The sequence below is a fragment of the Carassius auratus genome, chromosome 18 (assembly GCF_003368295.1).
Source record: "Carassius auratus strain Wakin chromosome 18, ASM336829v1, whole genome shotgun sequence".
Classification (NCBI taxonomy): Eukaryota; Metazoa; Chordata; class Actinopteri; order Cypriniformes; family Cyprinidae; genus Carassius; species Carassius auratus.
Genome location: NC_039260.1, coordinates 8,954,410 through 8,978,422, shown reverse-complemented (window position 1 = coordinate 8,978,422; position 24,013 = coordinate 8,954,410). Strand labels below are relative to the sequence as shown.

General features: G+C 38.1%; 2 protein-coding genes across 4 annotated transcripts in view; one reads left to right on the top strand and one right to left on the bottom strand.

Annotated features, from left to right (window-relative positions):
• LOC113118356 (C-myc promoter-binding protein-like) overlaps positions 1–12,139 on the top strand; it is a 30,337-nt gene extending 18,198 nt beyond the window's left edge. For both annotated transcript variants that reach the window (XM_026287452.1, XM_026287451.1), the window contains 13 exons: positions 548–692; positions 2,294–2,416; positions 4,079–4,198; positions 4,495–5,384; positions 5,470–5,689; positions 7,072–7,163; positions 7,242–7,417; positions 7,499–7,604; positions 8,117–8,335; positions 8,497–8,614; positions 9,356–9,509; positions 9,603–9,667; positions 10,328–12,139. In XM_026287452.1, the coding sequence (XP_026143237.1) occupies positions 548–692; positions 2,294–2,416; positions 4,079–4,198; positions 4,495–5,384; positions 5,470–5,689; positions 7,072–7,163; positions 7,242–7,417; positions 7,499–7,604; positions 8,117–8,335; positions 8,497–8,614; positions 9,356–9,509; positions 9,603–9,667; positions 10,328–10,464 (2,565 nt within the window). In that variant the 3' untranslated portion in view covers positions 10,465–12,139. The remainder of the gene's footprint in view (positions 1–547; positions 693–2,293; positions 2,417–4,078; positions 4,199–4,494; positions 5,385–5,469; positions 5,690–7,071; positions 7,164–7,241; positions 7,418–7,498; positions 7,605–8,116; positions 8,336–8,496; positions 8,615–9,355; positions 9,510–9,602; positions 9,668–10,327) is intronic.
• Positions 12,140–12,198: 59 nt separating this feature from the next.
• Positions 12,199–23,553, bottom strand: LOC113118357 (sodium/potassium/calcium exchanger 1-like). Of its 2 annotated transcripts, XM_026287453.1 has the most exons (10): positions 23,425–23,553; positions 21,358–22,552; positions 19,526–19,588; positions 19,067–19,175; positions 16,786–16,869; positions 16,183–16,274; positions 15,081–15,347; positions 14,902–14,991; positions 14,622–14,788; positions 12,199–13,668 (listed from the first exon to the last, which is right to left on the bottom strand). In XM_026287453.1, the coding sequence occupies exons 2-10, from the start codon at positions 22,393–22,395 to the stop codon at positions 13,419–13,421; spliced, it is 2,160 nt and encodes a 719-aa protein (XP_026143238.1). In that variant the 5' UTR covers positions 22,396–22,552; positions 23,425–23,553; the 3' UTR covers positions 12,199–13,418. The 2 variants fall into 2 exon arrangements, with proteins under 2 accessions (XP_026143238.1, XP_026143240.1); XM_026287455.1 differs by lacking the exon at positions 16,786–16,869.
• Positions 23,554–24,013: the final 460 nt, after the last annotated feature.

The following is a 24,013-nucleotide window of genomic DNA, read 5'->3' as shown; positions in this document are numbered from 1 at the left end:
GCCTTCTAACTAGAACAGACAGAATCAGGACAGATGTGCAACCCATTTATGAGTCCCAACCCAGCCGCTGCTCTGGCATAATTGGTTTGTAAATGCCACCTGGTTTGACATTTTGTTATCTAATGAAATTACATCAATATATTTTAAGTATGCAAATACATTTTGGAGCCACTTTATATTTCATAAAAAGATGACAGATGACATTTGTGTAATTAATTTTTTGTGAGATAACTTCTTCAAAAGCTATTCTATGTAGAAAAGTATAGTAGAAGTAGAAGAACGTTTAGATTAGCAATCATCTCCGTGCGGGCCAGTTTTTGTCTGTGATTTGCAAGACGTCCCAAAATACCAATAGGACACACTCAGAGAGACATAAGTCTGGTCAGCTGAGTGTTGTTCCAATTCTATCAAAGTAATTACCGCTAGACCTTGAGAGAGAACACAATCTACTTAGGATAATGAGAGGCATTGCACTGTAGAATTATTTAGTTAATCTCTATGTGTGTGTGTGTGTGTGTGTCTTACTGTGCTATTCTTCTCTTCTCAGGCCGTTCTGGAGAGCACATGGCCTTCCTCCACCAGAGGGGGATACTTCCTTTGGGGAAAGCTGAGAAATGTGATTCGGGGTGTGGTGCTATTCAAACAAGTATGGAGGAGGCAGACCACCCACCCAAAAGACACCCATCTCTCTGGTAAAACCCCCAACTCCATTTCACACATTCCACAGATTTGGACACACTCTTTAAATTTCCTGTAAAAACAAAGTCAGGTCCAATCTAGAACAATTACACAGGATTATGCTGCTTCTTCCCTTTCTCGCCTCCTGTTATCCTTCTAATATTGTCAAAATCAAAAAAAAAGAAAAAAGAAAAATTAATAATAATATTAAATAAAAAAATATAATCTTTTAATGCACTGTAAAAGCTCAAAAATCAGTATAAGATGGTGTATAAGGCTTGCAAAATATCTGAGTATGTTAAATAAATTTAATTCAGGAAAATTTCACCCAAATCACCCATTTTCTTCAGCTATGACTATTCTAACATAATGTATATGTAATAAAATACATTATAAAAGTAGTATTTTACCAGTCAATTCATCAGTTGTGAGCGAGTCTCTAGGTGCTTCATATGAGAAGGAATTGCTGCCGGTTCCAAACTGGCCCCTTTTGTGATTTCATTTCTTTTAGGAAGCTGTGTATAGAAACGGTACTTGGCTAGACTCAGTTCCACACCAGGACTTTTTAATTTCTCTTCTAAACAGAATAAAGATATCCCCTTTGAGATGCTAGCCAAGTCTACAGGGGAGCATGGACTCAATATCGGTTCCCACTGTCAGAAAAACTTTCCATCATTTCTCACAAAGACAGGGTTACTTGAGTTTTGTGCCTGAGGAGGTACCAGCTCTCAGCTATCTCCCCCTCAGTACTCAGGCTAGATCCAGCCTGTCTGCTGAACCAGAAAGACTTTAATGGGGCCGATTAAGATAAGAGTCCATAGCCACCTCCTCGTCCACTACAGTTCACGGTCTGCACTTGATTTGATCTCCTCTCTCACACAGTCCCCTGTAAACAGCATAGTAGAGAGAGGGCACAAGAGGGCTTTCATAATTAAAACAATCTGCCATTACCCACAAAATACTGCAACTTTGTCATGCAGAATGAATTTATCTCACAGTAAAAGTCTTGAGAATGGGTAACAAATTTCTATCTGGACACTTTAGATTGGTTGTGGGCCCTGCGTCTCACCTGGTTGCCCTGTGCATCATCAGCTGATCTCTGAAGTGTCATGTGTCACTGAAAACTGGAGTAATGACTGCTGAATAATCAACCATCAGAAGAATAAACTGGAAACTATTATTGTACAATATTTTACATTATAATAGCATAGCATCTAAATATCATAAAATAAAAAAACTTGAAAATTAACTGTCTACTGTCTAAGCATGTTACCTGGAATTAAGATTATTTTACTTTTTTTTAAAGGCATAAACATAAAAACCCAATTTTTCAATATTTTGGGTAAAATGATCATGTATTTTTGAGGGAGATCAGTTTGAACAATTCTCAATTTGAAAGCCCTCAACAGCCGTCTCACCATGTGGGTGGCTTTATTTTTCATTTTGGATCAGAAAACACACTACACACACGTTTTTTTGATTGCTCTGTTGCCACTTTGAAACATGATGCAATTTTTTGGCCAGAGAGCTTTTCACGTTGCAAACTGTTGTGTTTTGAAATATGTTACTTGTTAGTTCTCCTGCTAACTGTCTTTCATACTGTTCTTCCGAGCAGATGCCAGTGATCTCGACAGTGTCAGCCATGGCAGTCTGGACAGCTCTAACGATTTGGCGGAGAGGGTTTCCATTGATACAGACTTCACTAAAATGGACTCCAGTGATGACAGATCCAGCACAGGTACCCGGTCTGCTTCACTCTGTCTGTGTTCTCGTTCCTTCATCAGTTCTCCACTGCGCTCTCGGCACAGCAGGACATGCTTCTCTCTCCTTCAAAACTCGTCAGAAGTCTCTAGGAGAGTCATTATTTTTCACTGTGGGAGTGAAAAGACATCTCTCCCTGTTTTTTCTCACTTTCAGTCCTCTCTCTTTTTTTAAAGCACACATTAGTATAACACATTTGGTTCAGTGAACATAACCATTACACCCATTCACATGCCCCCTCAAATGCAACTTCCAAAACAAAAGTTTAATACAAAAAATAACAGGTTTGTACTTTTTCTCAAAATATATATTTGACTCTCTTATGGTCAACAGGGATGCATTTATTTGATCAAAAATACAGTGTAAAACAGTAATTTCTATTTCAGTGTATTTTAAAATCTAATTTTTCCTGTGATGACAGCTACATTTTTGCAGAAATTACATATTCATTGTGATATGATCTTTCAGTAATCATTCTAATATGCTGATTTGATTCTCAAGAAACATTTCCTATTATTGTCAATGCTGAAATCAGTTATGTTGTTTACATTTTTGCGGAAACCATAATACATTTTGTCTGGACACTTTGCTGTATAGAAAGTTCAAAAGAACAGCATTTATTTTAAAAATAAATCTTTGGTTAAGATTATAAATGCCTTTACTGTCACTTTTGATCAAATTAATGCATCTTTGATTAATAAAAATATTAATAATTTTTTTTTTACAAATTTTACTGACCCCAAACATTTAAAAAGTAGTGTGCAGCGTTTTTGCTGGATCTTTAAACTGAGACTGGTCTAGCAGTCATCTCCATGCCTTATTGTTAATTATATCAAAGGACACATATTTTTTGTTGTTGTATTTGTCCATAGAATAAAAGTCAGTATGGTTCAAAACAGCATTTGAGACCATTAATATTCATTAAGTGACCAAAAACAAATACTGAACACCTTTATATTCCACAGAAGAAGGGAAGTAATGAAAACAAATGAGCACGACTGCAGTAGGTGCCTGACACCCGTATCTGACAATAAGTTAAAAGAGCCCCTCTATATGTTCGTACAGCTTTTAGAAGTATTCTAATGCTATAAGCAGTGATGCCCATGGAGGAGATCTGAGAGATGTAGGATTTGACAGAAGAGACTTGCAGTTACTGAGCACTCACAGACAGCGGTGTAGCCGGAGTCTGACTGAGGAGGCGAGAAAGGAAAGAAGGAATGACTAATGGTATTATTTTAGCTCACCTCTGGAGGCAATGCTATGATGTGAGATTTATGCCCCATCAGCTTTCTCAGTGTGGCTCGGAAGGCGCCACCCTGTGAGTGTTTTTTTAGTGTATTTCGTCCCATTTTGGTATATGAGAGAATAAACCAGTGCTCCTTTTTAGTGTTATGTTATCATTCCTTATGATGTGCTAGACTAAAATACCTTTGTTTGAAGCCGTTCTGTTAAAGAGTCTCTATCCAGTTGCATCAAATCACCCAAGTAATACTGACAGTATGTTATACAGATTTGTGAGGCATGAAAAAGACCTTGCATCTCTTTAACTTTTCTGTTGTGCAAATATATATTTTTTTTGTGCACATTGTTATGGTTTGCCAAGGTTTAAGGAGTTTTTCTGTGTATTGTTTGATTCTAGGTGGTCAGTCTGATCAGGGCTACGATTCTCTGTCTAAAGAGGAGGTGAGATTAGGAGGAGGTGAGGAGCAGAACTCATCTCCAGACATGAAGGAGAAGAAGGACAGAAACTCTTGCCCATGTGAGTCACACAGAATGCTGTTGTCCCTAAACAAACCATTAACTACAACTTTTGCCTCAATAAACTCCTAATTTGCTGCTTATTAGTAGTTAGTGATCAATTTGTTAATATTAGGCATGCTAATAAGCAACTAGCAAGTAACCTTAGTAAGCAACACCTGCTACATGAGTTGCACTGAACACCTCTATGCTTCCACCTAGTGGTAAAGTATGGCACTGCAAGTTATTAAACTGCTTTTTTATTTGCTTCATTTTAACAAGTGACTCCCTGTTTTTCCAACTCATTTCAATGCTCAGTGTCCAAGACTGTACTCTCAAAGAAAGAGGAGTCATCTCCTATGGTTGGAATCCATCCATCTGCAACCGATGGGAAAACCAGTGATGTCTTTTCTGAAGCCCTTCCAAAGACGAAAAGGCCAAACTCCCTGGATATTTTTGGAGAAAAGCCCATAAGGCCAAGCACTCTGGATCTAACCCCAGATAAGACAGTAGGAGAACACACCAATGAATCTGTTTCAGCATTGATCGAAATGGAAGCAGTTGGGGGCGTTGTGAGCCCACCTAAAGTTGCTGTGGAGAGGACTCTTAGCTGCACAGTTGCCATGGAGAAGGAGCATATTGGCGTGGAGAGGAGCGTGAGCTGCAGCAGTGCTCTTGGACGAGTGGTTGAGAGGACAGGTATCGAATCAGGGTTTGATCCTCTGTCCCTCATGGCGGCTGAGACTCAAGCCCACAGTGAGGGCGATAATGCAGACACCCCTACCGCCCGCCGAGACCTGGCTGAAGAGATTCACCACTACATGAACAACCTGAGCAGCCCGTTAAGCCAGCGGTCTCTCAGTGTAGACCTGAAGGGTCGTCAGACCCCATCCCCTCACAGCTCTCCCTGCACGTCTGCAGCACTCAGCTCCCCCATCACCTCCCAACTCCAACCTCAGCCACGAACACGACTCTTCTCCTCGCCCTCTCTCCCCCAGGGCCGCGTGCGCAGGGTCAGGGAGCAGCGGCCCACCTCCCTGGCCTCCCCTTCCTCACCGACTCCCTCCTCTTCCTCTTTCTCCATGGACTCTCTGCTCACCCCGACCCTGGACGTGTTTAAGATCAGCTTCCTCTCTGCTGGGAAGGGCGTTGCTGAGAAAGCCAGCCGACTGTATTCGCGACTTTCCTCCCAGACGTCTATAGCACAGGTATGTATGACGTTTTGTAACTTCTTACTTTCTGATAATGAAATGCTTTCTGAATCTCTTCACCTCTATTTATTATCCTCCCCAGGACTCTGACCGGGTCAGTGTGTCCTCTCTGGGGTCAGGTGACCCTGATTGCTCCTCTCTGATTGAGAGCGATTCCTGTGTAGACCCTGACGGGCTCTCTTCCCCGCAGCGTGACGCCGCTCAACCGGTCACGCGTCCCAAAAGGAGCCCTTACAGGAGCAACCACTGCCTAGAAAGCCCATCTGCACCACCTCGACTCTACCGCCAGTCCTCGCTCACTGGTACGTCTGCTAGATTCTAGATCTTCTGAAGAAACACTTATCTAGGCTAAATGCCAAGCACTCATGCTAATTTTTTTATGCTTTGCGTCATCCTACATTCTTATAGATATATCCAGACACCATTCTTCCATTCCATTTTTAATACCACAGATAAAATGATTCCTTATTGCCTCACAAAAATGAATGGGTGTCTTGATACAAAGTGAAAATAAAATAAAATAAAAACAATGTAGCACATATAAACCATTTTTCTAATGGTTTCAATAATGATTTTATTACATTATATTACTGCTTTATTTAGCTTTCTTTGAAATTATGACACTTTGTTATATTGACAGTTCAAGTTATTAATCATAACATATTGTTTAATGTCTGTCCATGTAAAGTTTTAATTATAAATATGTGTTGACGTTTATCCATTTCATTAAAATAATAATGTACAACTTTTACTGTAATTTTAATATAAATATTAATTTTTTAATTTGTTTACTTTATTTAATTTGAACTCATCTCACACACTTGTCTATGTGAAACGCCTGGGCTCAAAAGAGTGACCCACTTTTTTTTTTTAGTTCTTAGTTTTCTAGACAGTGAATTGAGGACATGAGGTTGAAGTGAGCAAGCTCGGCAAAGTGGCAAAAACTACATACAATATCTTTAATATTAATAAATGATGTTGATTATAAGTGGCTCCCTCTGTTTGAGGTAACTTTGAGGTTTCTCCTGAATAACACTGGCTGAAAATAGACAGTGTGCTAGAAAATTACCCATCAGGCTCTCCCATGAGTAATGCTTGTTATTTTCCGGTCTTTTATTAAGATAACAATGTTGTACAATTAGAGAAACAAAGAAAGAGAAGGAGCTACAGCTATATTTAAATGCTTGTGAAGGAGTGATCATTCTAATTGTGAAGAATTCTATTGTGAAAATGAACTTATTTGCCGCTTTTCCAGGCCATTTATGCTTGATGCTTTGGTTGGGTGATTATGCATGTTTTTGCATATATGGAGTGCTGTGTGTCGTTCATGAGGCTGGTCATTGTTTCTGCTCCAGCAGCTGCAGAAGTAGGCCAGTAGACACGGCTGTGAGTGTGTCTGGCTCTGCAGAAATGGGGTCTTAGAGGGGCTCTTTAATCAGGCTGATGGGGCTGTGCTGGAGTGCTCCCCAATCACTCACATCCGCATACACGCTCTTCTCCCAGACTTCTTTAGAGCCTCTCTCCTCATTCAGCGCCATCAGAATTAGCATTCATAATCCCTGCAGGCAATCAACTTAAAATCTCACTTGTTTTTGCAGAAGATTGCTCTCTGATGAAAAACATCATCTCTTCAAAGCTCCCTTTGCCACAGAGAGTGACTTTTGTTTGGTCTTTTGTCCTTCAGGTCCACCGCTGACAGTAATGAAAGCTCTGCAGACCCCAGATGTGTGTTCTGATTCCAGCCTTTCTCAGTCCATGCAGAACTACGCTGTTGAAGTGAGTTTTTGAATGACGTTTATGTTGAAGTATTACTGTAGAAGGAGGTATGGTGGCTAATTTTGTTTGACTTTCTAGATACGTATGTCCAGTTGTTCGTGCTGTAACACCTGTGAGAGTTTGGTGTATGATGAAGAGATCATGGCTGGTTGGACAGCTGATGACTCTAACCTCAATAGCACATGCCCCTTTTGCGGCTCTCCATTTCTGCCTCTGCTCAATGTGGACATCAGAAACCTGGGTGACCAGGAAAGGTAATTGGTCTGCAACTACAGAATAGACATTTCTGTGGAGATATTCACAATTTATAACTGTTATATTTTTTATCTTATCAGATCCCCCTCTCAAGATGCACATTCTTGCCAGACAGACACCACAGATGAACAACCACAAGTTTATGATGCCACTGGCAATCTATCCAGCAATGGCAAAAAAGACCCTGTAAGAATACATTTCTCAAACTTCAGTTCATTACATTTCATTGTTTTGGAATCATATTTTGGATGCATCAGATCTCTAATAGTATCTATAACGATATGTAGTGCAATGTGCCATATTTTCAGGGATAGCAATTGCAGTTAATCTGAAACATGCAGTGATTTACATTCCAAAGCGACTTTATAATGCAATTAACCTTGAGCATGCAAAATATGCAAAGCACACATATTTGATTTAATGCATTACGTGAGCCAAAGTTTATTTATACAGTGCATTTCTCACATGCCAGTAAAGATCTCAAATACTTGTTTAAGGTGTTTATAGTGTTTATAAACATTGTAAACAGTATTTATTTTTTTTTATGTAATATGTAACATACACCAATGCAGAAAAAATGCGATTTTCACTAAATTTTTTCCAGAAATGCGGTATTATGTAATAGCTGATATGTCTGTGACTCAAAAGTTTGTTCAGTTGATTATGCTGGTAGTTATTTTAGTGTTTCTTTGCTCCAGGAGCCAGTTACCGTGCCCTATCTGAGTCCTCTGGTACTTTGGAAGGAACTGGAAAGCTTGCTGGAGAACGAGGGGGACCAGGCCATCTCATCTGCAGCCATTGTGGATCACCACCCTATTGTGTTCTGGAATCTGGTGTGGTTTTTCCGTAGGCTGGACCTGGCCAGCAGCTTGCCGGGCCTCTATCTGAGCTCCAAACACTACTGCAGTGTTTCTCAGGTGGGTCTCAAGAATTCTCACATGATGTTCCTCTTCTCCCATTTGTGTTTGAATGAATAAATAATCGTGAATGCATAGAAGCTGTAGGTGATGCCACTGTACTTCTTAATAAGAGCTTGCATAAATGTAATTTACATGTTGTTGTTGTTTTGCTTCTGCAGCCTCTGCAAATTAGTGCATCTGAAGACAGTAAGAATGTTTTGGTCCAGATCCTATGGGACAATCCCAGACTGCATCAGGACCCCATCAAGCCTTGCTACTTGCTCTGGAATTCATATTGTAAGAATATGATACAAATATACTGTATATACAAAGTCATTTACACAGAGCTTTATGGCTGTAAATGTGCATGAAAGTGGTTCTTTGACAACATATATTTATCCTGTTTGTGCTATGGACATGAGTTATGCGTCAAACCTTGAGGCTTTAGCTGGAGTGTGGCATTATTTTTCTAAAGAGAACAGATTTACAATTTTTGCCTGGTGGATGAGAAAATGTGGATATAAAATATATTTTAATCATACATTGGAAAAGGAATCAGAGACATATTTAGGTGCCAGAATATCAGAGAGTTGGTTCTTTTCACTAAGTCGTGTTATTAATATTATTTGTGTATTATAATAACAGTTTTATATTTGAAATTCTAGTATTTTATTATATGCATCTGTATTTTTAATTTAATTGTTTATATTTATCTTTCTATCTCAGTTTTTAATTGTAGTACTTCAGCTTTATTTATTTCAATTATTTGACAGGGAAACTAATAGTTTGTCTTTTTATTTAAGCTTTTATCTAATATTTATATTAGATATATTTACAATATTTCTTTAAGCTTTATTGAAATTTTTGAAAACGATTTGACTAGTTTTGGTTAACCTGACAGAACAACCTAGCAACTGCATTGAAAGCTGAACCAAAACTACTAAATGTACTTAACCCCCCTGAAAACACTTCAGATGCAGCAGCTTTGCCTCCATGCACCAGCCATCTACTTCATCTTGGGTTCATGTTTTTTAATAGGTGCAAATCCTGCAGTATTTGAGGAGGAGGAGCAGGCTGTGAGCCCAGAGCTGCTGCAGAGTGTTGTGAAGAGCATCCAGAGGAACGATGTCTACCAGCCCATGAGTCAGATACTGCAGCTATTGGGCACCAAACTGGGCTTCGTCAGACAACGGTATGAGAACAGTGTTTCAATGAAACACAGAAACTGATTTAAGAAACAGTTTGACAAGCTAATCTCTTTTTTCTTCTTCTTCATTATATGCAGGAGCTTATATAGAGATATCCTGTTCTTATCTTTGGTGGCTTTGGGCAAGAGTAGCATAAATATTGGTGAGCTGACTGCTTTCATGATGTGTTATATACTACGATTTCAAAGTTTGGGTTCAGTACGATTTTTTTTAATACTTTTTTATACTTCAATAAAGACACATTAAACAAATTACATTGTTATATTTCAAATACTGGAGACTTGGAGAGCATAAGAGACTTCTTTCAAAGACATAAAAAAATTGTACTGACCCAAAACTTTTAAAATGTATTACCGTATTTTTCGGACTATAAGTCGCACCTGAGTATAAGTCGCATCAGTCCAAAAACACGTCATGATGAGGAAAAAAACATATATAAGTTGCACTGGACTATAAGTCGCATTTATTTTTAGAACCAAGAACCAAGAGAAAACATTACCGTCTCTAGCCGCGAGAGGGCGCTCTATGTCTTCAGTGTAGACTACAGGAGCACTGAGCAGCATAGAGCGCCCTCTCCTGGCTGGAGACGGTAATGTTTTCTCTTGGTTCATTTCTCTTGTTTCATTTCTCTCGGTTCATGTCAAATTAATTTTGAAAAATAAGTCGCACCTGACTATAAGTCACAGGACCAGCCAAACTATGAAAAAAAGTGTGACTTATAGTCCGGAAAATATGGTATGTTTATAAAATCACTGAACGTGAGCACTAGTATCATTACTAACACCTTCATTTATTCTCACAGATGCATTTGACCGTGAATACAAAATGGCATATGACCGTCTGGCGCCGAGCCAGGTCAAGTTGACCCATAACTGTGACCGTCCACCCAGCGCTGGAGTCATGGAGTGCAGGAGAACCTTCGGGCTGCCCAGTCTCTGATTCACCTCCTCTCATTCATCCCTCTTTCCTCACATCCATCACACAGGAAGGCAATCAAAGAAGGAACACTTTGATTCGTCGTAACCAAAGCTACCTCTGGCTCCCATGAGGTCTCTTTCGACACAAGTCCTGTCTATTTATGTGACTGTTCTTCTTCAAACACTTCCTGTGAATACATCACTTTATATAGTCTGTGATCCTGTTCTTTTTCTTGCATTTCCCCCTCACTTTTGCTCTTCAACCTGCCTGGTGTCTTGACCATCAACCCCTTTTGGAAACTTGGGGTCACGTTTGAATCATCTAGCACCGCTCAGGTAAACTTGAGTTTAGAGGTCATTGTAGATTAGGAGCAATATCATTGTGCTCAGGTCTTTCCATCGCTCCATTCATTCACGTCCAGTGAATCGTGGAGTGGATTCGGGACCAGTAGCTAAATAACAATCAAATCGATCACGTTTAGGATGCGTAGAAGCACAATGAGCAACCCCAACAAACACAGTCCCCTTTAGGCCGACTAGGGGCACTTGTATATTTCGCATACAGAGAGACTTTGTGTACATAGTCTTATTATTTTGCATATTTGTATTATACAGTTATATTTTAAAACTGGAATTTGTTATAATTGACGTGTCTCCATTTGTAAAGACTATGCTGTTCGTAGTGTAAAGGTTTCTCTTTTGAGCGTGTGCTGTTTGTCGTCCTGGTCCTGGAGACCAGTCGTATGGTGATCGTCAGTGACACTGTCGTCTTGAGGGACAGAACTGGACCAAATATAAACTCTTGACTCACACTTCACATGATGAGAAAAATATTTGATGAGATTTTGAACTGGGGCGAAGAACAGTACGGAGACAAATTTACAACAGGGTATAAAGGGTATTATAGCGAGTCTAAAATAAAATGGACTGTTAATGTGAATCTGGTCGACGTTTTACACTCACTTACGTAATCCTGTGTTTGCCATGAAGGTACATAATTATCTTTTTTTTTTATTTTTTATATTGCTTTATATTGTGCAATGTTGCATAAAGATGGATTCCCACTGTCGAGTTACATAAAGTACCTGAAGCATACAAGCACTTATTTACTCAGTTTGAACTCTAAACATGTGGTAACTTGAAATGTTATATTTTAATACTGTTCATTTCTTATTATTATGTTAATGAAGATGCACTTTGAGTCTGTGTGGTTGGGAAGAGGATTGATGATGTTTAAATGTTTAAAATGCAATGGATTATGGAAAAGGTAATTATACTCAATGACACATTGATGTTAATGCCCCAAGTAGAAAAAAAAAGAAAAAAACAGATAATACTGCCCTAAACATTTTAGGATGAATGTTTTTGTTTATTGACCCGATGCTGTGTAAAACCACACACACACAAAAAAAGAGAAATGCTTTTAATGTTTAGCAGTTTTTGTATCATCTGCTTTTTACGTCCATATGGTATGGTAGTGAAACAAACTGACCTATTTCATGGAAGCTAATTTAAAGCAGTTAATGTATAAGGTGAATCGTATTGTTTGTTCGTTTGAAACAAATCCTTTTGTTCGGGCAATGTGCTTTACATATCACACCTTTTGTTACTTCTATTTATATTTGTATATATCATTTTGTCAGATCTGAGCCAGGTCTATAAAATTGTTTAAAACTGTAAATAAACACTTAAATCGACTCCAGTGTGTTTGTGTTGGTGTCTCTGGTTTGTTCGATGAAATATAGGGAGAAAAAAGTCGCATTTGAAACCCCATTTAATTTTGCACTGCACCAACAAATGAATATTTACAATGAGCAACTCTCAAGAGAGAAATCAACACAATGTGTGACCTTCTGAAAAAAAAAAAACAATCTTTGCCTCTATTCAGTATTGAAATTAAAACAGCAGTGTGATATTTGTATGGAAATTCACAAAAAAAAATTTTTTTTATCAGAATCATACTGATTACATTAGACTTTGTAAATAAGTCTTTTTTTATATGCTTGAGATTCTACTTTTATGATGGAAAAAAAGTCATATCTTACATACAGCACAGGATCTGGAATTAGAACGCTCGCTAATGACATTTTTCCATGTTACAAAAATAATTCCGTTGCAGAATGATTAAATTACATCATTTACAATAAGCTCACAATTTCTCCCAATGTAGTCCCAAAGCTATCTGAAAACCCACAACATCAAACAATACAACCACAATATAAAATTATTCAAAAACAATTTGGAAACATTTTCTTCTTCTTTTTTTATCATTTGAAAAAATGTAAGCCACACTTTGACTTCTCATGAGGTTATAATCTTTGCGATGTTTTAGACAAATATGTTTTGCATTTGTGTTTAGGTATCATCCCAAATAAACCTAAATGGTTGATTGCATCACAAATCGTTAAGTGAGAGTTTGAGAGAAAGAAAAAAATACATACTGCAATTTAACATATTTATTACTCTGTAGTCCTGTCCCAAATGCCACACTGTCTGTGACCTTTGGTTATGCAATCATAATCATATTGTGTTTGCCAAGTCCACAGGGCAGTGGGGTGTCTTATTTGTCATTTTACACGGTTCAAAAGGGTGTTCAAGAGTGCCTCTGTATGTGGTCCCAATGTGCCCTTTTACAAAACCCACACTGGTGGGCCAACACAGAAGTCTGCACTCAACAATCCATATGGCATTACATCACCAAAGTGTGGATAACACAAATGGTGACCATTTGGGACAGGCCTGTTACCCTTCTCTGTTAATACTGCAGTCATTTTAATGTAACAAGCCAAAAGTGGTGGCCAAAAAGTGTCTGTAACAGTTAACTTAGTTTGGAAATTATGGCCAGTCATTGCATCCCTTTTCAAAAGATCTTGCGAAATACAGAATAAGCCAACAGCGAGTCTAGAGATGCTTTAAATATGTGTGAAGTTACAGTTCAGAACGTTTTAAATGACAGGACTTTATTCAAATGTTTGCTCAGATGGACACGGGACATATAATGATTCGATCCTCTAGCATGACACTGAGCACCAGGAACACAAAGTAGAGGATGAACATGATGAATCCCAATACTTTATTCATCCTCCACTTACAGGCAGCGATGGAGATAATGACGAAGAGGAGCATGAGAAAGAGCAACACAATGGCACAGAACAGCCCATTACTGCTCACAGTAACCGGCGCCAGCGAGTGGCAGAATGAGTACATCAGCCAGGGCACCGGCAGCCTGGAACAGTGAGAGGAGATATAATTAAGATACACAAAATGAAAATAAGCGATAAGGCATTTATTCATACCAATGCGATTATTGCAAGTGTGATATTTCTACACAAACAACAGTTTAAAATTTTATTATTAAGTAACTTACATTTCAAATGCAATTTAACCAGATACTTTGTCTATTTAGCCATTTCAGTTCAGATATCACATATGCTCTGCACGGGTGCTTCTTCTGAATAAATAATTACTTTGAAACTTCTAAAAACCGTGTTCTATATAGAATGAATGTGTGTAGTATGAATATAATACATTCAGATGGTTTTACGATAATAGCCATGTTGTTATTGTCTTTGTCTACCAGTGTCAGATGCCATTCATAAAACCTCTGGATGCACACTTTCTAATTTCACCATAAGTAGCTAGTAAGTAACCCAGGTATTTTTCACCCACTGTTTTGTTATTGCAGTGAATTCAGACATACTACTCTGTTTACTCAGTTTTTTGCTTACTATATAGTAGAGAGATGTATGCAGTTTTGGATATAGCCAGTCACTTCATCAGAGTCTTCATGAGAGTTGCTGAGCAAATCAGTTGAGTGATTTACCTAATGACTAACTAAAAAAAATGCACTTAATTTGTGAATGATTAGAAAAATTAGTGTTGGTCGGACATGTTACCCAAAGGTCACGGGTTTGAATCTCAGGTCCGGCAGCAAGTCTTCCAATACCCAAAGCTGACGTGCTCTTGCGTATAGCACCAAACCCCAGTTGAGTGTGTACATGGTGTGTGTGTGTGTGTTCACTACTCACTGCTACATGTGTGTGTATGTGTGTGTGCACTTGGATCGGTTAAATGCACAAAGAGCCAGTGTTCAGCCAGTCACATTTGACTAAAACTGTGCACATAATTTCCAGCCTTTAAAACACCTGATTAATTGTTATAAAGTTTCTATTGTCTTACCCCATGGTGATGTCAAATATGTTGCTGCCTACAGAGCTCGAGACAGCCATGTCTCCCAAGCCTTTTCGAGCCACAATAACGCTGGTGATGAGATCAGGAATGGATGTTCCTGCAGCCAGAATGGTAAGACCCATGATTTCTTCAGAGATGCCAATGGTCTCACCCACCTAGGAGAGAAAATCTTGATTAATGGTTGCTCGTTTGTTTTGGTATTTTATTTGCTGATGCAATGACATTTAAGTGTGCCTTAAGTGTCACAAATATCAGTTTCTACACTGACCTGATGTGCCCACCACACCATAAGATAGGAAAATATAGCAATCCATACTATTGAGCCAAGGAAAGTGATGACAAAGAACTTCTTGGATGCCTTTAAGCACAATATAGAGCAATATACATGTCAGTTTTACAAAATTTTGTAGATGCAATGCAAATGTGATGCTTTGTTTTGTTTCTCACAGGGTTTCTGACGTCTGGAACTGTCAGCCAAAGTGGAAATACAATTGGCAACAGAAACAAATATGTGGCCTGTTTACGTCTGTCGTCTGGCCACTCTAAGGACAGAGGTTCATCATTTTCTCCTTCCTCCTCAGCCTCATCATCAGTTTCATCATCATCATCATCACTGTCTTCATCGCTGTCTTCATCACTGTCATCTTCATCATGCCCTGGATCACCTGAACCTCCTGGCTTCTCTGAACCTCCTCCTGCTGCAGTGTCTTCTTCCTTAAGACAAAGTAAGAAAGAGACAGATGTAAACATAATACCCACATAGAAAAAAATAATAATTAGGAGAACTAACTAAAAGCAACAGTTCACCCAAAAGTGAAATAAGTTAAAATAAGTTGAATCATCATTCAATTTGTCCCAAACCAATATGAATTTTTTTATTCTTTGGAACACAGAAGGCTTGCTCTTTTCCATGCAGTTATAATAATAAATCGGGACGAGAGCTTTCAAGCTTCAAAAAGTATACAAAAGCACCATAAAAGTATAATAAAAGCAGCTTTAGCTTCACTGAATTCATTCAAAGATAATCTTTGTCTCCACTGAAATGTTGCTGTTGCCTGAAAACTGCTATGACTGAATCGGTGAACTGAACTTAAAAAGTTGATCAGTCCCAACTGTGAATGAATCATTCAAACCAGTTTTGTAACTTGAATGAACTGACTGATTTGGAAAAGATGTGACTTGATGATTACTGAATGATTACGTCATAAAACAGACAGTTAATGCATCATGAAAAATAACACTTTGAATCTATGGTGCTTTTTTGGCTTTTTTAAGCTTGAAACCTCCAGTTTTCCTTCACTGTAAAGAACATTCTTCTAACATTTGCTTTTGAGTTCCACAGAAGAAAGGATGTCATGACATGAGGGTGATTAAATGACTTCTAATTTCTGGGTGAATTATTTCTTAAATATTAATCTTATACTTTGTTTGACAGATCATACGTGTCAGATATGCAACAAGGTAAAGAATTGATGAGCTCATTAAAAGTACACAAGTTTCTCAGATCTCCTTCTTCTTTCCAACTTTTTTAGAAATGCAATAGGCCCACCTTTTGTGCCTCAGGCTTTTGACTAGTGTCTTCTTCCTTGGCTCCTGGAGCCATGTCTTTGGAATCCTTGGACTGTTCCGTCTGATCTTCACCTTATTAAACCACAATAATAAAATATCAGTCAAGCTTGCAATTACTTTCTAAATGTTGCAATACTACAAGCTCCTCTCAGATGTGGAGTGAAGATTTCTTCAGTAGGAGTGAGTAATGTTGCTATATTGCTTGGCGGCAATTTCAAACACAGCAGTTGCGGCACAAGATAATCTGCATTGATTCCAAGCCACTCATGCTTAATTCATGAGATGGAGCATGGTCATTATGTCAGGTAATGTGTAAAGCAGCTCTCAAGTAGAAACAAAAGGTGGATATATGGAATGTGGGATGCTGTGTAGAGGGCAAAATGGGCCAAACTCCTGGCAGCTTGCCCTCTCTTTGTACCTTTCATCCAGCACACAGCTGGTGCGTTACTGCTTGTGGAAATGCAACATTAATAACCATTCTGAATATGCAACAGAGCTCATCTGTGAGGTAGGACAATGTACCGACCTGTCTACAAAGCTCTGTGCAATCATTATAGAACAGACTAAGATTATAAAATCTCACCTTCACCAGATTTTTCCTTGTTTTTGTTCTCTACTTTCCCCCGGGCCAAGTCGTTCAAAATCTCAGCCTTGTCTTTAAATTTCACTGCAAACCAGGAAAGGAAGAATATAGCTTGAATGTAGACTTTGACTGACACTGTCAGGGTCAACAATGCCAGTACCACAAATGACAGAAGCCCTCAATTCACAGACGTAAAACAAAATGTCATTTCCTCACATCTCACAGGCTACTACAAGACGGCGTCACATCACAAGAATAACATCACAAACACTAAGCCCCTTACCTTTACATTCCAAAGAGCTTCTAGCCTTTGCATCTCCATTAAACACTGACTCTAATGAGTAAAATAGATTCATATACAACAAATACCATGGTGAGTGTCACAAAAGCAACTCCTAATGCCCTCCAAACTACTGCACTGCACTGACTTGGAGTAAAATAAAAAAAAATGGATTTGTTTACAAAAATCGTTGGACAGTTCAAGGTATAAATGCACAAATGTTTGGGGTATCAAGACTGATTTCTTAGATTATGACATTATTCAAGAAAAAAAAAAATCTATCAAAACCTTAAAATTCTTCATTGTTCCAAACTTTTGACATTTGACTCAAACTTAAGCTTTTTATTATATTATATTTTGCATTATGCAATCAAATTTGAGGTGTGGGGTGTTTAATTGTAACAGAAATAATTAAATTAAAAATGGAATCAATAGGCTTCATTTCATTCAAATTCTTTTAATTTTGGGGTGAAATATTACCAAGAAATGTCTTTGAGAGATTCAAAAGACTGATGAGCAGGCATTTGAGGCCCTAAAGTTGTTAAGTGCTTGTCAGCAATTCATCAGCCAAAATGTTGATATGTTCAACTGAATCTTTAAATTTATCTAATTGACTATGGCATGTAAATGAGCAGGGACCCCATCACAATAACAGGATTGAGCTGCTGGAGCCTGGCTCTCATCCAGCCTTTATGAGCTCAATCAAAAGCAGCTTAATGATGGAGCAGCACAGCGCTGAGAGGTTTTTGTGAGGACCCTGAGAGCGCAGGTGCTGCACAGCCTCATGAGGACAGGCTGAAGGTCAAGGGGACCAACCCAAACCACTGAGCACAGACCTCCAGAGCACCAGGGCTTCTGCCTTGCACGTATGCATGCCAGCCATCAAGGATCCATACAAGGTAATCGTATGATATCATATCTTCAGTGCACATAGTATTTATGTAACTAGATTCAAGTTTATGATGATGTTTCTGTGTCTTATAATAGGAACAGACATTGCTGATGACATTTTTGTGATGCTAAAATAACACACATAAAACCATCTCGTTTGAAAGTCTGTGTGCAAAAAGGTAATAATATAGTGTATGTTTAAATGGTGACATACACACTGATGTGACTTGACAAAATGTCATAGAGCCACTGCGATGGGCCTTATCTCACTACTATGAATCATTCTCCACTCCATAGACTGAGAAAGAGCTATTTATCTTCTTAGTATCAATCTGGACTTAGTGCTGTCATAATATAGAACATGCTTTGCTAATCCATTTGTACTGGGAGAAGGACAAAGGGACTCTCCTGCTTTCCACTTCTGAATTGCTTACAGCGCTTGCCTGAGGGAATACAGGCCTATTATATGATTGGTATTTTGATCTTTATTCAATATTGATATAGAAGAACAGTTCAGAAGACGTAACCATAAAACATCCAGAGCAAAAAATTGTATCTACCCTGTAAGCAGTAATTTAAATCAACCACTTTGTATAAACAACAGTAAGTAGACATCATAAAATGGCAGAATTTGAGTTTTCAAATAATAAAAAAGCATACTTAGCATACACCTTTCCTGCTTATTTAATATTAACATTTACTAATAAGCTAATTCATTAAGCTTGTGATACAGCTTTCATAAACATATCTGAAAGTGATTGTTCAGCCAAAAATGTAAACTCTGTCATCATGTCGCCATCTTTTCATTCCAAAGACTGACTTTCTTTCTTTTGTGGAACATAGGAGATAAAATATTTTTTAATGTGCATACAATGGATGCATGTTTTTTGGTTCCCAGTATTCTTCTAAATATCTTCTACTGTGTCCCACGGAAAAACTAAAGTCATACAGGTTTGGAACGACATGAGGGTGAGTAAATGATGACAGAATTGTCCTTTTTTTTGGTGGACTATCCCTTTAAACCACCAGATTTGAAATTTGTAACGGCTCCGTGCAATGTTTGCTAAATGAGTTATCATTCTGAGGGTTCAGGCACTGAAGGGCTCTTACCCTCTCCGAGAGGATCCAGTGTGTGAATCATCAGCTGAAAAATGGTGTTCCTCATAGTGCTGTTGTGCAGAGAGGCAGAACTGCCCCCGCGCTGCAGTGTGGGCTTCAACTACACAAGAGAGGAGAAATATTCAGACAAACGCTCACACTAAATGATCATGTCGAAAGAATTTATATCTGTACCTGCAAATTGTGTGGACTTTATGGAGAATAAATGTCTTAAATGTGTTATTTCATGTTAATTCAATTAATAATCCCATATTCATATGACAGGAATATTCAATATTCAATTAAACATTGCTATGTCCAGTTCGACACATCAACACTGGCTCCACCAGCTATGTGATCTCTTTGGAAACAGTCATTGTTTTGTTGACTATAGTAACGCATAGATAACATCCTTTTCTTTTAAGATTTATCAGATATCACATATTTTGAATTATTATAATTTGTTCATACCTTTAGTCTATTCTTGTCTTCTGGTTCAGGCGGCCTGTTCTCTTCACTTGAGGTCGCATTGTCCTGTGTGCAACAGCAGTTTAAAACATTACAGAGGATGCAAGGCACTGATTCGACCTTTGACCTTCACCTCTCATTCTACTGTTGAATGAGAATAAAGGTGACAACTGTTACAAACTTGACAAGGGATTCATTCACGTACCCTCACAGACTCAAAGGAGTGTATTTAAAATGTATGTATTTATTTGAAATGACCATATAATTTATTTATTCTAAATGGAAGAAAACCTGTAACATAAGATATTGTAACAAAACACGCCAGTATTATTTTAGTAGTACGGTATTTATATACTATTATTATTTTGAATTAACTTTTTATATTTCCAGTCCTCAATTGAATTTTGACTTTATGTTTTAGTGATTTTGTTATGTCTTTTGTCACTATTATTAATATTTCTAATTAGCTTTTATTTATTATTGTTTCAGTTTACGTTTGAGTTGTTTTAGTACTTGAACACCTATTTTGTTTCAATTACTTCCCAAGTCAACATTTATAATTTGTCTTTATGTTTTTTAAGTTTAAGTTTTCCATCTTATATTTTTTATTTCAGCTTTATTTCAATTAAAAAAAGATTAATGGCTTTAGTTAACATTTACAGCACTGTAACATAAGCACCCAAATATATACAATTCTGTATTTTATTGTTACTGTTGTATTTGTTATCTGTGATAAATTCAATCCAATGGGTTTAGTTTGACAGAGATCTAGGTCCTCTGCGTCTAGTAAGCCTTCTTACACTATATAAGCTTCAATCACACTTAGTAGATTTAAACACTCTATATGTTACACAGTTTGTAAATCATAGCAGACCCTCAAAGGATTACGTGAATGTCTTTAGATCAGAGTGTCATTGTTTTTACCAGTCCAGAGGGTCTCTGTCAGACCATTTTCCAGTATGAGACATATTTACTATAATCAGTAGACTGTTTGTCACTGCAGTTTAAAGTCTGCCTCTCAGGTGGTATGTTATGACAGATTATTAAGTGTTGATCTCTCTAAACCCCTCTCTCACCACAGCGTCTAAGCTGAGGGATGTTCAGGATGAAGAAAGGAACATGTGAAAATGACCACGCAATTTTATTATGTGACGGGATAGTGTCACTAATACAGATGGGGCTGTCACAGTGAGCCAAATGCACCTGCTCCAAATACCTCACTTGCTACATGACAACTCATTAACAATGTCTGGCCCCAGCAGACACAAGAGATCCTTTTCATTTCTGTTTATCAAAGGAAAACGCAACCCATGCGTATCTGCTCAATGAATAAACATAAGTGACTCACATTCACATTCACCTGAGTGGGATTCTATTATAGCTCTCTAATCACAGATATGAGCAGATATTATTGCAGATCAAATGTTCCTCATCGCTAGAAGGCTTACCGCTGCAGATACCATCAACACTATCCAAAACAAACAAAGTGCTAATTGCTAATTACAAATTGCTAATTGCTATCATGCAATCCATGTTCTTGAAATTGTGCATCAGAGCACTATAAATTCATAAGGTTGTGGGTTCGAATCCCAGTACTGCTCAAATTTGTTTATTAAATACACAATTAGTCAGTCTGAATAAAAGTATATGTTTAGTGAATAAATGTAAATAATATTATGCTATTTTTATTTGGCATAAACTTTTATTATTTGTCATTTTTATTTATTTTTTGTATCCGATAATTTGGCCCTTTTATTACAAGTTTAGTTTAGGTTGTGAAATGTGATGCAAAAAACTCCTGTGTGAATATTAAAGACAAAAACAATAAGGCGTACCTTCTCAGGTTCTTCGACTGCGATAACTTTGACTATGTTCTTGTGTTTCCTGAGTTGAGACTTAAAGGCATGCTCTATCTGAACATTGTACTTCATGAAGACAACATAGGTAACATAACCGCCCACCAGCATCATACTCTCCCACCACATAATGGTATTGTCCAAGAAGAAGATGATGAGCATGATGAGATCGATGATATAGAACGACACATCCCGAAAAAGAGGCCACCAGGTGAGGTGAAGCATCTCCCGGGAAAACACTGCACACATTCCGATCACAAATAGGATGTTGAAGACAGCCGAGCCAACGATGGTTCCAATGCCCACATTGCTATGAGAAATGAAGACCCCAATCAAGGAAGTGAAGAGTTCAGGAGCAGAGCCTCCAGCGGCCATGAACGTCGCCCCGGCCACATCATCTGAGATCTCCAGTTTGTCTGTTATAACCCCCAACGTAGGAACGAAAAACTCATCGCAGACGATGGCCAAAGAAACAAACATGTATACCATTCCAAAGATGTGAAAAACGACCCAGCCTTTGCGTCGATCCTCAATGGAGAAGATATCCTCCGGGTACTCGCCCTTCATGTGTGGTGCCTCTCCAGGTCTGGACGTTGTAGTGTTGGGCACTACAGTAGTTGTATCGGTTGCTGGTGTAGGAACAGGGGTGGGTTTTGGAAGGTCTGGATCCACATAGATGCAATGGATGATTGTCCTGTTTGTGGTTGTTGTAGGTGTCTCTGTTCTAGATATTGTTGGGATGGGTACATTTGTAGCTGGTTCGGACGACTCGACCCCATCTGTGTGGTTGGAGCTCTCTGGCTCAGCAGTGGTCAAATTAGTCAAAAGCATTGTTGTCTCTGACCCTCCAGAGCCAAGTTCAGAGCCATCCTCAGGTTCTCCTGCGATTTGGGGCTCAAACCAGGGTTCTGGTAGTCTGGCTCTTATAGTGAGTTGATATAAAGAACAAAGGAACACCCCAGACAGAAGAAATATAATCCGGCTAAGGTGAAGTCTCTTTCTTCGAGTCAGGAACATTTTCTAGTATGCTTCCTAAAGGGCACCAAGTTGTTTTTTAGGGCAATAACACCCAGAACATCCAGAATTTCCCCTCAAAATATGCAGGGGTATGCAGCTCTCACTCTCAGACCGTTTCATCTCATTTTCTCTGTGGCGCAGGTTTCCTCTCACATACCTTACAGTGGATAAAAGGAGGAATACTGAGTGCAACAGTTGTTTAGGAAACACTGAATACAGGATCAGCAGATTACAGTGGCCATTACACTCCTCTAAGATTATTCATCTAACCAACACACTGCATTGGACATAAATTAAAACAAAAATGAAATTATATTTTAACAGATCTAGCGTCTTGTTAATAACACTGTTAGAAGCATGTGAACTGATTAAAATGTGGATCCAACTTATTACGATGGTCAGAAGTAAAAAAAACACACACACAAAAAACACTGAGCTTGGGGCAAAATTCCACTTAAAGTAATGAAATGCCCCTAATTATCAATTATTCAACCTTTTATACATTTAATTCACATCTATCTATCTATCTATCTATTCAAGTAAATTAACAGCACACTGTTCTATATAGCTTGTATGGTTTTGAAAAACGCCATAATAAAAAAAATAAAGATACCCCTGTTTCAAGAGATGATATTGTACCTTAATAAAAAATAAAAACTTTTGACACTGCTTCTGAACGAATAAATGATTAAGAAAACATTTACTGAAGCGATTCTTTCATTTAGGCTAAGTCTAAACGAACATAGCATGGGAAATATCCGTCTCATTTGTATTAAAGTTTTTGACATGCCTATAAATATATTAATAATAACATTGTGCCATTGTAAGAAGCTCCATAAAAGCAATAAAGTTACGCATTTTGTAAACACAGCAGCATAAACACTGAAATGTAAAGTGTGACCAACTCTTTGCTGGCGTCAGGTATTTCTATATCAGCCATAAATGAACCATATTAACAAAGAGATGTATATTAGAACTTGCTTTGCTCTCAAGCAAGAAATATTTCAGAACAAGCCAAATAAAACCTACCGGTTGAAAGACGACGCTGGCGGACTGTGGAGCGCTGCTGTCTCACAGCTGGACTGCGGGGAAAGGCACGGATGCTGGGAGCGCTGCTCAGGTCAAGCAGGACGCACCGCAGGACAGCTCTTCAGCGTGGATCAGCACAATACCTAATACCTGAAGTCTTTTAAGAGGATTAGATGTACTCTCTCCTCACACTCTCATTACGTCTTGAACCATTTATCCCAATTATTTTGCTCTTATACGTTTCATTCAGAATTGCAGAAAGTGAACACACGCGAAAACTTGCTAATTAAAAATATAAACTGAAATCTTAAATAAACTTTTGTATAATAGTTTATTGTTATTGCATAATTATGGTTATGGATTATGGTTTGCAGATTAATATCTAATTGGCCCACAATAAGATTTTTAACTGATTCTATTTGTCATTTGTCATTCAACATTATCCTAGATATGTACTTTTTAGTATAGGCTATCTCTTATATATTTTTCACTGTTTATTTTTTATTTATATTAAGATACAACTTTTATAATATAATTTTCTCTAGCGTGTTCTCTACTAGGAACTAGTTAACATATTCCTTTTGTTTCC

Coding starts and splice junctions, on each gene's coding strand:
- LOC113118357 (XM_026287453.1), bottom strand. CDS start 22,395: ATGTTCCTGACTCGAAGAAAGAGACTTCACCTTAGCCGGATTATATTT. Junction 14,992..15,080: donor TTCCAGACGTCAGAAACCCT/GTGAGAAACAAA, acceptor TTGTGCTTAAAG/GCATCCAAGAAGTTCTTTGT. Junction 13,669..14,621: donor ATATTTGACATCACCATGGG/GTAAGACAATAG, acceptor TCACTGTTCCAG/GCTGCCGGTGCCCTGGCTGA.